This window comes from Bactrocera dorsalis, chromosome 2 (genome assembly GCF_023373825.1).
Source record: "Bactrocera dorsalis isolate Fly_Bdor chromosome 2, ASM2337382v1, whole genome shotgun sequence".
Taxonomy (NCBI): Eukaryota; Metazoa; Arthropoda; class Insecta; order Diptera; family Tephritidae; genus Bactrocera; species Bactrocera dorsalis.
In genome coordinates this window covers 87,464,419-87,480,925 of record NC_064304.1, presented here as the reverse complement: position 1 = coordinate 87,480,925, position 16,507 = coordinate 87,464,419, and the positions used below count along the sequence as shown (strand labels likewise).

The 16,507-nt window shown below is 37.8% G+C and overlaps 1 protein-coding gene across 1 annotated transcript; it reads left to right on the top strand.

Moving 5' to 3' along the window:
• The first annotated feature begins 14,174 nt into the window (after window positions 1-14,174).
• On the top strand, window positions 14,175-15,072 carry LOC105229519 (protein Fer3). Its single transcript, XM_011209853.3, has 2 exons — window positions 14,175-14,428; window positions 14,504-15,072. Exons 1-2 carry the CDS (start codon window positions 14,296-14,298, stop codon window positions 14,956-14,958), a joined length of 588 nt encoding a protein of 195 aa, XP_011208155.2. The 5' UTR covers window positions 14,175-14,295; the 3' UTR covers window positions 14,959-15,072.
• The last annotated feature ends 1,435 nt before the right edge of the window (window positions 15,073-16,507 follow it).

The following is a 16,507-nucleotide window of genomic DNA, read 5'->3' as shown; positions in this document are numbered from 1 at the left end:
GGTCCTGAAAGATATTAAACACAATCTTTGAACTAATTTGTATTGTATTGTATATGCCTGAGTGTACATTTTCTTGACTTTCATTTAGCTCCTTTGTATATTAGGTAGGAGAGACTGGAAGAAGTACTGATAGTGAGGCCACAGAGGATTACAACTCCTCGTGGATCCCGTAATTGAACTTGGTATGGTATCGTAAAGGACCAAAACTGATATATGTGTGACTCATAAGTACTCATGAGCCTACCAGACTAACGTAAATAACCTATGTATGTATATTAGGACGCACAAATCAATTTATTTTTTCTTCTTTTAATTTGCATATCATCTGTATTAATTTCAAAAATAAGCTATTATACGCATAAAACATATATGTATGTTCGCAAATATGTAAGCATTATGTTTATCATAGCAGTTTTATTTCGGTTTCGACATGTGTAACTCTAAAACCCTTGACCGAGCAGCCAACACCTGTTGTATTCACTACACAAGACTACATTGTCGTTGTTGTAAAGCGCATATTCGAGTTCACAACAATAAAAGCTTATTTATGAGTATGCTTTTGAACACAGTTAACATTTGGCAAGAGAGCAACAGCAGGAACCACCACAATGACAATAAGAACATTGCCCGCAGCAATCTTGACTAAGTTGGCTGTCAACTGCGCTGTGATTTATCGCTCTCGAGTTAAGCGTAGAAAGGTTAATTTTTAATCCCTTTTAGTGGCTTAAGGCATCTTGAGTGGAGATTAGAGTGCAACAATGCCAACAGTAGCAGCCAGTGAATTTGGAAGCGCGAACACGCACGACGGGCGGCAAATACAAAGGGAAGACAGTGGTTGCGTGCAAATCCCAACTGGAATTTGATTCACTCCATTCAGCCATGGGTGGTAGTGGGTGGTGGTCATTTGGTTTGCTTGAAATTAAATAGAAAATTCTAAGTATACGTTGTTACGTAACATACCAAATGTGCGGAAATAAAAAATAACTGTATATACATATGTCTTTTAAAATATCTGATAATGTTCTGGTCGCTTTTAGTCAGGAGCGCATTGTGAGTGCCGCCAGAAGAAAAGTGGTGACGAAAGGATATGAAAACTAATGGGTTGAATTTATATTTATTTTGAAGCATGTAAATTAATAAGTCCTCATTTGACTTAATCTATTTTCATACTACAATTAACTAAGTAGTTTGGACGATGGGGTCATGTGTAGAAGTTCACGCAAGTGAGGAAAGTTCTCTGATCGCCATTCACTTGGGAGTGGCCAGAAACGATTCTTTTACATATGGCTCAAGCAGCTCACAACTTCCGGTCTTTGGCCAAGTATCCTCTGGGTAGCCTAAGAACATCCGTTTTAAGGCGAGCTAAAGTGAGAAGGCGAAACATCTCCTACATAGGGTTGTGCGCTAGGTTTGGGACCCGCCACGTAAAAAAAAACACTTAATGAAAACTTCGGCTATAATCGCGTAAGCGGTGTCTATGCCAATTAAGAAGAAGAATTAACTAAGTTTCGTCTGAAGCGTTGAGTCTAAGTTCTTAAGATAGATGGGTACCAAGCCGATGCAATGCGGTAACATCAGATAAAGATGTTACATATGTGAGAGCCTAGCAAAAATCAGTTTTGTTGTTCAATTTCATCTCTTAAGCAATAATATGATGCTGGAGGATATTTAGCGCATAGTGTATGCACATGTTAACATACTTACTAATGAATGTATGTTTATAAGGAGAACACTCGAAGTAAAGGCAAATGTGTGCGTGCCTTACAACCTTATAGTTATAACTTTATTTCATAACAACTAGCCAGAAACACATTGTATGTACTATACAGCAACCTAATAGCACATTCCTTTATTTCTTTTAATTGTTGAACATGCGGATTTAATACTAAAGCTAATCTGTTGTTAAATTAATATGCTTGATATTTTTGCTTTAGTATTATATTTAAAAATAAATGTTTCTTATTATTTATTTCCTGCCAATTTTGGCATGTTACTATTACATTTCATGTTGCTTGGGGGGAAAACATCCTGTCAGCTGACTAGTTGGGCTTGTGGTTCATTCTGATTGTAGAGTAGAGTTTACCTAGTTGCTTCGACTGCAGGGTGTACATAAATATCTGTGTCTTTGCGCCATTTAATCACTCAGTTCTTCTTCGCCACACTTGTCGTTCTCCGCTCGCCCTTTAGGTTCATTGATTTCCATTCTCGCATTCACGACTGAGCGCATTTTCGCTGCGGCGGAATGTGAAAAATTCCCATGGAAGAATTCAAAACTTATATCGCAGGTGTAAATGTTTGTGCGCGCAAATGACAAACCTCAGGGACAATGTCTTTCCTTCTTCCGCATCATTCGTCGTAACCATGTGAACTTCCATTATCTAAAAAAGTATGTGCACATCTCACAAATAGACAACACACTTGATATATTTATTCATTTGTTGGTAAGACCCGCGAATAAGCATCTCTGCATTGCACTCTTTGTCGTATTCGCATTTCTGTTCGGCACACTCATGCCGTGACTAAATTCTCTTGCAGTTTGCTGTGCCTTTTCAAAATGTGGGAGTTCGCAATTGTTTTTCGTATGTATATAGTATATAATATAGTACTGTTGTTAGAACTCAACTCCCCACCTATTTAAATGCATTTTTGCTGCTTCTTTCGCAGGCCATATTTGCTGAGTACATATCTTTAAGACACACTCGACTCCTCATCAAACCAATTCCAGTCGCAACTTTTTCTTAAAAAAATGATTTCAACCACTTCATTTCAGCACACAATCATTGTAGTTTCATACATATGTACTATGTAAGTAAGTCCAAGAGGCGGTAAGAGGGCGCTCATTAAAGGTCGCATAAGTCCATGAATGTTTTTTGATTTGGAACTGTAATTCATTCTTCGAAATTGGTTGGCATGACACAGTGACACACTATTTCGAAATACCTACCTACTTCCAGAAAGATTGTCCTTTGTTTATGAGTGAGTTTAGGTAACATAGAATAATTTAATTAATTTTTAACGGGGTAATTTAATATCTGGCTGTTATATTCATTTATTTTCTATCAGTTTATGGTATCTAAAGCAATTTAATTTTTTTAAATCGTTGTTAAAAAAAGGTTGCGGCGGTCACTTCACAGCAGACACGAGGAAAAGTCTTCCCTTAGGAAGAAATTGGACAAATAAAAAACAACTCGTCTTCTGCAATGCTTGCATGTGCTGAGGGTTACCATTTCGACTATTTATGTTAAAACAACTTACCGGTTAATTGGCCCGTAAAATGTTTACATTTCATTAATTTCACTTTCTCAGGCTTATCAGTACACAACAAAACTGCTATGTTTCTGGCATGCCTTTTATAAGTATCCCACAATTCTTGTTTGAAGGGTCCACCCTTGCTCCTTCTACGGTTGCACCGCTGTATAATATCTAGCGCATGCTTCTCTTATTTAATTCGATCTAAAACATACCAAAATTAGTTAGAATCGAAGGAAAGAAATATTAATTCTGAATCCGTTGATGCTGAAAATGTCACTCATTCCATCTCTACTTCCTTTCGTAACTTTAGCGACGCTATTAAAGTTTTATGGAGCGTATGAGTGGAAACAGGCGCACTCCCGTGCACAGCCCTTTGCAGTTCATACCATATGTATGTACATACAGGTTTATCTAGTCGTTATTTATACCACACAATATCACTGTAACAACAAAGGCGAATAGCAATGATAGCGGCAATAGCAGAAATGTTAATGAGTCGTGGCACTTCGAAAAGAAAAAATGCCACTTTTGCCAATGTTAAAGTGAAAGAGAACTGGCTGCAGTTTGATTTATGGTGAATGAATATAAGCGGAATGGAGGTTGCTGCGTGTCGGTATCTGCGCTAATTTCAGAAATAAACGAAGTATGAGGCTTTAAGGCTTTAAGGCTTTAAAGAACAACCAAATAGAGCAAAATCTGTGACTTTTTCGGATTGCAAGAAAGGATCGATCGGCTATTGTGTCTTTTCCAAGCTCGCTTGCTATGCAAATAGTCCTTATGCTCGTAAAAAATATTTGTAAGTATGCCTTACCAGTTGCGTTTCCTAAGTAACCACTGGAAACTCATTAGCAGCGCAGTTCATTAATTGAGTTCAAAACGAAGCCCACACCGTAGTTGGTTATTCTGTTATTAAAAACTGCCTCCATTGCTTGGGCGTGCAGTCAGCTTTTCTTGGAAAGTCCAAAATGAAAAATGGTTTGCCAATTTGGTTATTTGTGAGCAGACAATAGTCGGCAGTCGCTTAATCATTCGAGGAGTCTATATGTACATACTTTTTTATTCAAATGTATGTATGTATATACGTATAACTACAATAAATGGCCTTAAATGGCTTTTAATTTGGCAACTGCTCAACTCAGGCTTGTCTTAAGCGTTTAAGCAAATTAACCATTAAAATGAAGTTAGGGCGACAAAGTAAGGAACTCGATTTATGTATGTAGAATTTTAATTTGTAGGTCAATGTAGAATAATATACTATTTTGTCTTCGGGAGGTACTGAGTTGAAGTTTGAATTTTTAGTATTCTGAGCACGTACCTAAAGTGACCACTGATATGCATATTATACACACCGTTAAACAAATGAGAAACTTACGGAGTACAAGGACGGGGACAGGAACGTATACTTGAACTTCGGCCAATGGAATTTGGTTGACTGGTACCCTTCAAATATTTCTTCATGACCGTGCTTGCAACAAACATATTAACATCTGAACGCTACACTCATAAATTGTATTACATAATTTGTATTCACTGAAAATATATTGTACAAATCTATATGAGCACCTGCTGCAAAAATACCGTAATATTAATATAGGCTGTTACATTCCGTGTCTTCAAATAGTTTGTTCATGGATCTAGATTTGCAAGTAAATGCGCATTCAAAATAGAATAATATAAAATTTATAAAATACCATAAAAAAGATCAATATCTTAAAAACTGAAGGACTAGTTCTCCTATATCATGTCATTTGGCGAACATAGCTAAATCGACTCAGCTCGTTATGCTTATCGTTTAGATATACATTTTATAGAGTCTTCGGCATTTTCTTGTGGGTGTTACATATGTACATCGTGGCAATGACCTCAAGATTGTTCAATGGTGGGAAACACCACCCATGTCACGGCCTGTTATACAGTAGATAAATATTTCGAAAAGTCATTTAATTAACGCAAAATAATTTTGTAATATTTAAACGCTCAAAAATCTATTTAAATGTGTATCCAAATAAGGGAATTAACGAAAACACCCTCAGTTACAACCACATACGGCGAACAGACAATATCGATAAACAGCTTGAATAGCCTATTCCCTGCACTACAGAGTATTCTGTAAACATTCCCTCCCTTTTTCCATTCCCTATTCATACTTATGTTAAGTATACCGCTTTAGGCTTTAAACAGCAAACCATTCGTCTGCCGCGTTAGCGTTTATAAACTCTATCCAACCGCACATTCTTATCTATGTACATACTTGTATATCGTTTATGTACGGGTATTAGTACTTGTGGCCGCACCACCCTATCAAGCGATTCAACAGGAACAGTGGCAACACAAGCACTGCCATCAATTGCTTCCTTATTGTGTTTTTATGAATATTTTTCTTTGATTCCCCGAGCAAAGCAACAATTTCCGAAATTAGCCTATAATACAATTTGGGGCGCAATTTCGCCAGATAGCCGAAGGAAAAAATCATTGTAAGCGAAGGCGCTTTCACTGCTTTTGGTGCCGCGGGTACCATATTGGATAATCTGAATATTATGTAAGCATTTCGTGGATTATTTAAGTCACTTTTTGGGTAACCATATTTGCATACAGATAGCGGCTTCAAATGTCGGCCTTTAATATGTCATATGATAAAAAATAATTATGTACATAAACGATATGCTTGCGGTACGAGATATGAGAGCCTTTCAAGCCTTTTCAGCAATGACTTGTGCGTTAAGTATACGCCCCATATGCTGTCGGCACACTTAGCTGCCGGCTTATGTTATGTTAATAATTATATGAGCATGTGTATGGAAAAATAGCAATGCTCTATGATAAAATTTAGATTATTTGAGATTTTGATGATTGAGAAATATGCTTTTAGCCTGAAGAAGTTCATATTTTTAAATTGGTAACATAATTGCGTTTGTGGCAATATAATACTAGCTCCCCTTGTATGAATCTGAAGCCTAAAAATCACATTATCTTTTAATTCATCGCAGTAGTACCTGCCCCTCTCCATATACCACATATATACATATGTATGTTTGTCAAAGAAATGTAAATGACTTCAGTCATATAATTCCAAATATTCATAGAATAGGCGAGCATCGTACACTTTGCTAATTCCTAAGTTATCTCCGCACCAATTGCTGAAAACATATGTATAGGGTGATTTTTTAAGAGCTTGATAACTTTTTAAAAAAAAAAAAAACGCATAAAATTTGCAAAATCTCATCGGTTCTTTATTTGAAACGTTAGATTGGTTCATGACATTTACTTTTTGAAGATAATTTCATTTAAATGTTGACCGCGGCTGCGTCTTAGGTGGTCCATTCGGAAAGTCCAATTTTGGGCAACTTTTTCGAGCATTTCGGCCGGAATAGCCCGAATTTCTTCGGAAATGTTGTCTTCCAAAGCTGGAATAGTTGCTGGCTTATTTCTGTAGACTTTAGACTTGACGTAGCCCCACAAAAAATAGTCTAAAGGCGTTAAATCGCATGATCTTGGTGGCCAACTTACGGGTCCATTTCTTGAGATGAATTGTTGTCCGAAGTTTTCCCTCAAAATGGCCATAGAATCGCGAGCTGTGTGGCATGTAGCGCCATCTTGTTGAAACCACATGTCAACCAAGTTCAGTTCTTCCATTTTTGGCAACAAAAAGTTTGTTAGCATCGAACGATAGCGATCGCCATTCACCGTAACGTTGCGTCCAACAGCATCTTTGAAAAAATACGGTCCAATGATTCCACCAGCGTACAAACCACACCAAACAGTGCATTTTTCGGGATGCATGGGCAGTTCTTGAACGGCTTCTGGTTGCTCTTCACCCCAAATGCGGCAATTTTGCTTATTTACGTAGCCATTCAACCAGAAATGAGCCTCATCGCTGAACAAAATTTGTCGATAAATACATTTCGAACCGAACACTGATTTTGGTAATAAAATTCAATGATTTGCAAGCGTTGCTCGTTAGTAAGTCTATTCATGATGAAATGTCAAAGCATACTGAGCATCTTTCTCTTTGACACCATGTCTGAAATCCCACGTGATCTGTCAAATACTAATGCATGAAAATCCTAACCTCAAAAAAATCACCCGTTATTTTATCATTTCGACAAGCGAAGTACTGATTTGCATTTATTTTTAACGAACGGAATTAAAAGAATGAATGTTCGTGCTTCGTGTTATTACATTATAGCGAATTTCCTTTTCCATCCGATATAAAATTTTAGTTAGAGAAGTGATTTTTATTTAATTTATCTTTTTGGTTTGGAACTATGTAACAGGCTACCTTGAATGCGCCCGTACATTTACCCAACAAGCAAAAGACTAAATATGCCACAACCAAAACGTCCTTTCGAACACAACAGTTTAAGAAAGGAGAGTTGGGTTCAAATGGTCAACTGCCCCATTTGGCTGATGTTATCAATCCTTTCCAGAAACTTCCAATAAGATTTTTTTCTAAATTTTATGGCAATCGACGTTGAAATGCGCAGAGAGTGGAAGACATTAGATATGTGGCATGGAGATAATGGCAGCGCATGTGCGGATAACAGCATGCATGCCGGTTCAATTTGGTTGGTTTTTGATTAATAATTCTTTTACGAAAATAAAATAATAAGTTGGAAGCCTGTAAATAATATACCAATTTTTGATGACTTTGAAAACTATGCTTCTTTTCGTATTTCTCTTTGCTCTCGAAGTCTTTGTATTGCAACAATATTTATTACCAATATACATATGTAACAAACTTTTCACTTCTTAAAACTCTCTTCCCACTACAAGCCAACTGATGGACCACTAGAGAGGACCAAAAAAATAAAATAAAGCTTAACCAATGGTCCGGCAATACTAAGACTAACTGCCGTTATTTGTACATATTTATAAGCTGAGGATATGACTGTCCAATGGTTTTATGGAAGTTCATACATTCAGGTACCTAAGTATGTGTCATGTGGCCATCGTTATTTAAATTTACCTATGTAGAAATACTACCGAGATTTTAGAGTATTTTAGAGAGAAAAGTTATTGTCCTTTATTGTTTACACATAATTTAATTGCTTAGTCTAATTCAATAGAAACTTGACATCTGCATGCAGTTGCGAACTTTTGCGCACGGAGTCAAGGGTGAACCGCAACAACTACAACCAGCAACTGTGTTTATCCGGCTTCGCAATCACGCTCTTACTCTGGCAAGTTTAGTATCATTGCTGTTGTTGTACAATTTAATATGTTGTTTCCATGATGATGTTAACTTTAGTACCCAACGAAATGCGACCGAGTATTGACTCTTGAATCAATTGTGTGGTTACTTATAGCCGGGTGAGTCCTCCGCAATGACAACGATAAAACGGATAAAAACTAAGAAAAGACCGGGGGGCCAAAGTGTCAGCTTTTCTAACATTCCTTCGAGTATGATTTCCTCTTGCTGAACACTGCCTAACTTCTTGTTAATATACCAACATAGACGCTGTAGGCAACGACGAAATGAAAGCAAAATAATAGACGTTGGGCGTGGACCCTGCATCCACAAACCGTCCCTGTCCCATAAAACTTTATTAACCAGTGCGGTTGTGTTCGGCTAATACAAGCAGGTGTCTAAGGTGGCCGGTTGATGGTCTAAATGCCATTATAAGGGCGAGAGACGATAGTTGGCCCATTTCTATTTAGTTGAAGTCACAGTAGGTAATTCAAGAATCAATGAATTTCAAGAACCAATATATACATCTACGAATTTTCAACTAAAATTGGTCGCACTAAGACAAAATTTGTGACTTAAGTTGTTTTCACACTATAAATATCGATAAATATACATATGTATAAGTTACCCTAATACCTATGAATGGCAATATTTTTAGTATTATGGCAAAGTGCAAGAAATTTGTGTAAGCTTTCCATCGCCTCGTATTTACATGTTGCCCAGAAATTGAAGAATTTTCTGATCTTCACTTCAAAAAAGAAAGGTGGCAACGTGGCTCATTGCTGACTCTTAAAAATTATTTCATTTATTTGTTTTCTTCACCTTAAAAGTGAGATCTGAAAAATCTTTGAAGTCCGTCTTTACGTTCTTCTCATGCGGACCAAATATACCAAATGATGTTGATTTTAATCGGTTTAGAATTGAACTGCGAGAATATATAATGCTCGATTCTTCCAGAACTTTGCGACCTTTGGATACACCTACATATGTATACAGACTCTATGCTTTACGAAAATTAATTTTAAAATTCAAATTATCCCTTGAGCTTCTATTGAAGAAGACGGCGAATAAAGAGATGATAACATATTTAATTTATGATTAAAAAAAGGGGGTAAGTGTCTATTGAAGTTTATTGGTTCTGGTCGTTGCCAAATACGTGGCATATCAAAAGTTCTGTTTAATTTTACTCAACTTAAACTATTTTGTCCTTTGTCTAGTATTTGGCTTCTGACGGTTTGTGCACAGAATTCATAGTCAATTTACTTGATGTCTCTCGTTAAATCATTCTTATCTATCTGCATACAGTTACTTATATCTACCTTATGAACGTAAATGATAATGTGTTGTCGATATCGCTTGCCATTGTCCTATGTACTGTGTTATATTGTCAATTTAAGGTCAAGAAAATAACCAAGGCTCACAGGCAGTATTTCACTCTAGTTATGCGCCTACACATATGTACATACACACAAAGGTAAAGATTTGCCTCGATTGCCATGGCAATTACCCATAAAGAAGCCTTAAGTGGTAGTGGTATGCCAATTATACCAGAGAAGCATTCATTGGAGATCTACTCTGGCTGAGGGAAGTACGTAGCCTAAGTACACACATGCATGTATCGTTTTAAGTGATGAGTTTTGCAATAAATGTCAGCAATCAATATTATGGTTTACCAAGAGTTCGGCATACTCATAAGCCGAGCAATATTGCATGGTTATGCATGGCAGATATTTGCATGGAAAATTATTTGATTGCTTTTAGAATGTAATGAAGTCTATTTCTACTCCATTTACCAAGTCAAATTTTCAACTTGTAATTAATGCACTATTCCATCAGCTGCAACGCAAGCTCCTCGTACGTAAACTTTCACTTCATTGTTGTTGTGCCAGGTGCATGATGAAGCTGCTGTTTTGCTTAGATGTTGGCAGGAAAGTCGAAGTTTTATGCGCGTATGAAATTTCGTTTGAAGCAAAGCAGGGCAGCACCAGTGCACTGCGTAAGAAGGATTTCTGCTTATATGCCTCTCTGACTCGACACCACAACAATAATGTTTTGAATGCGGCAACCACGCATGAAGCATGAATTAGTGGGATTACTGGGTCAAGATGTTTGCGTGCGTCTTAACTACTAGGCTGCAGAGCTGTGACTCTGCTTATTTACAGGTCTACGGGCCTGTAGCTGTACATTCTTACCATTTCGTTTGCAGCAAGTCGGAGTAAGTGCATTTACACTTTTGCACTTTTACCATTCTTCTGCTCACTTATGTAAATGTGCTGGTTATTATAACACTACTCAAATACAGGAGAGCGAACACTAAATCAGCAATTTATTTAAAGTGTCGCTTTATGCGTATGTTGGACCTTTTCTTATTCCTGGAGCAGGTAACCATGTTTGTAACATCGGACAGGAAATAACGGAGACCCAATAAAGTTAATATATAAATGATCAGCGTGACGAGCTGAGTCGATTTATCCATGTCTGTCTGTCCGTCCACACAACCGTCTGTTTGTACATATACAAACTATTGCAAACTATTTGGAATAAAATGTTTGTATGGAAAACTCTTTCATTTGAAGAGAATTTTCACCAAGGCAACTTTGCAATCTCCGAAGGAATTGTTCAGATCGAGTAATTATGGCATTTAGCCGCCATACCAACTGACAGATCGAAGTTCTTTTGTATTTGTGAAGGTTATTACAGCTTCAGTGCAACCGAAGTTAACGTTTTTCCTTGTTAAGCTTTCAATGAACATATATGCATATGTATGTATTTATAGAAATGCACGGCGAGTTGAAACGCTTGTCAAGTCATGCGGGTCCATTGCATATACTTATTGTGAATGTGCCACGCGATACAATTAAGGAGGCGCGAGTTTTCTCTAATATGGAATGACGGTTCATAACGGCACAACGCCATGAGAAGGCGAAAGCATGCTCGACGATTGGAATTTAAGTGTACTCTGCCCAATCCATAAAAAAAGAGACCCCACAATCTGCGCCAACTACCGTGGGATACGCCTCCTCAACATCGCATATAAGGTTCTGTCGAGCATATTGTGTGAAAGATTAAAGCCCACCGTCAACAAACTGATTGGACCTTATCAGTGTGGCTTTAGACCTGGAAAATCAACAACCGAACAGATATTTACCATGCGGCAAATCTTGGAAAAGATCCGTGAAAGGAGTGAATCGACACACACAACTTCTTCGTCGATTTCAAAGCTGCTTTCGACTGCACGAAAAGGAGCTGCCTTTATGCTACGATGTCTGAATTTTGTATCCCCGCAAAACTAATACGGCTCTGTAAACTGAGGTTGAGCAACACCAAAAGCTCCGTCAGGATCGGGAAGGATCTCTCCGAGCTGTTCGATACCAAACGAGGTTTCAGATAAGGCGACTCCCTATCGTGCGACTTCTTCAACCTGCTGCTGAAGAAAATAATTCGAGCTGGAGAACTTAATCAAGTAGGTACCATCTTCTATAAGAGTGTACAGCTGCTGGCGTATGCCGATGATATTGATATCATCGGCCTCAACACCCGCGCCGTTAGTTTTGCTTTCTCCAGACTGGACAAGGAAGCAAAACAAATGGGTCTGGCAGTGAACGAGGGCAAGACGAAATATCTCCTGTCATCAAACAAACAGTCGTCGCACACGCGACTTGGCTCTCACGTCACTGTTGACAGTCATAACTTTGAAGTTGTAGATAATTTCGTCTATTTAGGAACCAGTATTAACACTACCAACAATGTTAGTCTGGAAATCCAACGCAGGATTACTATTGCCAACAGGTGCTACTTCGGACTGAGTAGGCAATTGAAAAGTAAAGTCCTCTCTCGACGAACAAAAGCCAAACTCTATAAGTCGCTCATAATTCCCGTCCTGCTATATGGTGCAGAGGCTTGGACGATGACAACAACCGATGAGTCCACGTTGTGAGTTTTCGAGAGAAAAGTTCTGCGAAAGATGTATGGTCCTTTGCGCGTTGGCCACGGCGAGTATCGCATTCGATGGAACGATGAGCTGTACGACATATACGACGACATTGAAATAGTTCAGCGAATTAAAAGACGGCGGCTACGCTGGCTATGTCATGTTGTCCGGATGGATGAAAACACTCCAGCTCTGAAAGTATTCGACGCAGTACCCGCCGGGGGAAGCAGAGGAAGAGGAAGACCTCCACTCCGGTGGAAGGACCAAGTGGAGAAGGACCTGGCCTCGCTTTGAATATCCTACAATATATACATATATTATATATATTAGAGATCTGAACACAACGTGTTTTGTTTTTAGTGGAATGCAAGGTGGGTATACTAAATGCTCCGGTTATCTGGACTGAGCGATAATAGAAATTCATACTGCCGCCAAAAATATTGGCCGAAAGCAATTGCCGATCCCAAGGCTACTCGTTTATTAATGTTGTCAAGGCATATCAAATTCTTCTAAATCTTTCAAATATTTGAAGACTTTTTCTCCAAAGCTTTCAAAGACGAAAAGTTAGTCTTTTCTCAAGGTGGAATATTTGTATACCCTCAAATAAGATGTATTGTAAGATTTTCCCGAAGTTACCTAGCAATGAGGAGAATAGAGCTTGAAACAGTTTTAAAGCAGTAGTACGTGGTTTCATTGAAAACGATAGGGCTGACAATTCTGACGATCTGCATTATTATGAATTTCTCAATCATCGGATGTAGAATGTCTCTAAAGATGCACAAGTTACATTCTCATTTATATAAATTTAAGAATAGTAAGGCGGCTCGTTCGAAGGAATAAAAGAATATTATGGAATTTGAAAATAGTGAGAGGGCTCTATTTGTGGGTTAATAAGTCAAACTTCTACTTCTAAAACTGTTCATTTGTATTTGAAGTCTATTTTAAAATGCCTATTGTAAAAATGAATCTAAAAAGAATAGACGATATCGTCTAATAAAAAGGTAAATTTTTATTTAAATATTTCGTGTACTTTTATTGAGTTGAAATTTAAATTTTTATACTTAAAAAATATTTAAGAGCTATTTTTGTTCTTTTCCTTATTTTTAGGCATAAAAGCAACAAAGATATAGTATGATAACAAAAATGCTGGAGACCAGTGTTATAAGCATCTGAATATTTTCATTTCAACCATTCAACGAAGTTGATACTGGTTCGGAATTACAAGCGAAAAGAAAATGAGCTTTTAAAGTGGATTGCGCTCGTCTATTCGACTATATCCTATTAATAGTTTAATTAATAATAGCATAACTTAACTAGAACTAAATGCTGTTCATTGTTTTCAAACACGGTAGGGGTTTCAAACTTCTGACGACTTTCGATTCTTAACTTTATATCAACTTCAGCCATCCGAAATGGTTTCGCAAGTTCAAAGTCCACATTTTCTAAATTATATTTCAAATATTCCTATCACAATATTTTAAATTAATATTCGCTATTGACATCTGGTAACTCTAAAATTCTCAAAGCAATCAGCGAGTTCACTTACTGACTTTCAGCCTGTTTAACAACCATTTTGCGCCATCTGTGTGTCATATTTCTTCGACTGAGGTAGTTTCAATTTTTTTTTTTCATCCGCTCTTTCTAATTTCTACCCTTAAAAGAGAAGCGTATATTTCCACCAATCAGAAAGATGAAAACTGTTGCCTGAATAAAAATGGCTGCCATATTAGGATATCAGATGAAGCTCTGTTAATTTTTATATTAAATAGAAGAAACATTGCCTTTGCGACATTTCAACTTCAGCTTCCAAATAGAACTGTGCAAGAGCAATTTAGTCTGATAAGATTTAGTGAAGTTTGGATTTTCTTTAATATTAATTTATAACGTGAGATAGAAATTTACGGAAATCGTGGAGTTGTTTAGAATGCAACATCATCCCGATCCGTCTTATATGCCGGAAGTGCCGTTTCAACCTTTATGGGGGCAGGAAGCCCCTCCTCCGCCACCAATTGTGCCATATCAAGAATTAATCGCTGGGTTTCCCTGTACCGATTTAGGTGTGTAAAATTTGGGAAGAATCTTCAACTGTTACATAACGCTTTTGTGGAAATTTTAATGTTTGCTCTTCACAGCTCTTTGGCAACGCTCACAGGTAAGCAATTTGGTAAGTAATCACCGATCCACAAACAATCGCAGCAATAATTCGGAATCTACCAATGGAAGCCTAACGAAAAAGACTCGTCGACGGGTGGCATCGATGGCTCAACGACGTGCGGCAAATATTCGCGAACGCCGAAGGATGTTTAATTTAAATGAAGCCTTTGACAAATTGCGACGCAAAGTACCAACATTTGCATACGAAAAGAGACTGTCTCGCATCGAAACTCTACGCCTAGCAATCACATACATAGGGTTCATGACCGAACTTTTGACTGGTGCCCCGATGTCGACGCACAAACCGCGTTCGAATGATCTTTATGCGGGAATGAATGGGCATCATCATCCCGGCCCGATCGGTCACCACCATCTTCATCCGGCGGCATTTCAAAGGGATTTCGTATCGCCCTATAGTCACAGCTTAAGCTAAGTTGTAAGACTAACTTCATAAACATAAGTGGAAAAAGGGTGTGGTGAAAAATAGCTTAATAGTTCTGTTAATAAATGTGAATTGTTTTTATTTTACATAAGCAATAAAAGAAGCAACCCAAACTCTATTATCTATTCATTAGTCGCCGTCATTAGCAGACATAAATGGAAAACGATTTATCCCAGTACATCGAGCTTCTAATTATTATCAAAAGAACCATGTGCATATGTATATCTGTTAAATACATATAATTCGCTCATACAAATGCGATTTGATTCTTGCTGATGATCCCAAGCAGAAAGTGAAGTCAGCTTCAGAAGACAATAGGAAATGCAGGCGGAGAATTCGCATTAATATTTTATTTTTAGGCCTACCTTTGGCAACAATGGGTTCGGTAGGTGAAGGTTTGAAAAAGGAATTTCGAAAATCAAAAAAATTATTTTGATCGCAAAATGAGGATGATCGTGATAGAAAATACTCTAAAGATGTTAAATGGACGTATTGGATAAATTGTTCATGGAAATTTGCGCAAGCTTTCGTGGGATGGCACAAAATCTAGACAATACACCCAGACAACCGGATCGGCCCTCAGCGAAGAAAAATTACAGCTGTTCAAAAATGAGTGAAAATAATGTAGAAATTCGCTATATTTTGAAATTTTTGTATAAAAAAGGGAAGAATGCCACCCAAATTAGTGTACCTCGATTTGGTCGATCTATCGTTGAAATAGTCGACCAAATTATGGAAAAGATTGACCAGGATCGTCAAATAAGCAGCCCAGATGTGGCCCACCTGGATTTTTTTTTATTCCTTGCCTCAAAAGACTAATTTTGAGATGACAGAGGGGATCCCAGCAGCATGCATCTCGACTCTATAGGCTATTCCGGAGAATGCCTTGCGTGACATCTTCAATGCTTGGAAATCGCGCTGGCAGCGCTGCAGTGACGCATAAGGAAAGTTTTTAAAGAATTCATACAGGAATTGCCTGTGGAAAACTTAATGGACCGAATTAACATCTGCGATTCTTTGCTGAAACGAAATGAAATCGAACCATTTCTGAAGCGAACGGTAACAAAGGATGAAACGTGGATTAAATACGATAATAATGTGCGAAAAAGATCCTGGTCCAAGCGTGGTGCAGCTCAACAAATGGTGGGATTTGAAAGAAACCATCCACTATGGGCTGTTCCGAACATCCTGAACGATTGATTTTACATTTTACTCTCAACAACTGATGAGATTGAAGCAAACAATCGAAAAAAACACGGCCAGCACTGATCAACAGAAAGAGCTTGGTCTTCCATTAGGACAACGCTAGATCGCACACATCTTTGATGGCTGGGCAAAAACTGGGGGAGCTTGGTGGAGAAGTTTTGATGCATCCACCATATAACCCTGACATTGCACCATCGGACCACCATTTGTTGCGGTCACACACACACCACATATTTGGTTCATTAAAGTTCATTATCAATATGAAAAAATAAGTTGAAGTTTGATTAGAATACTTTTTCGACCATCCGTTATATACGAGTAATAATGCGATAAC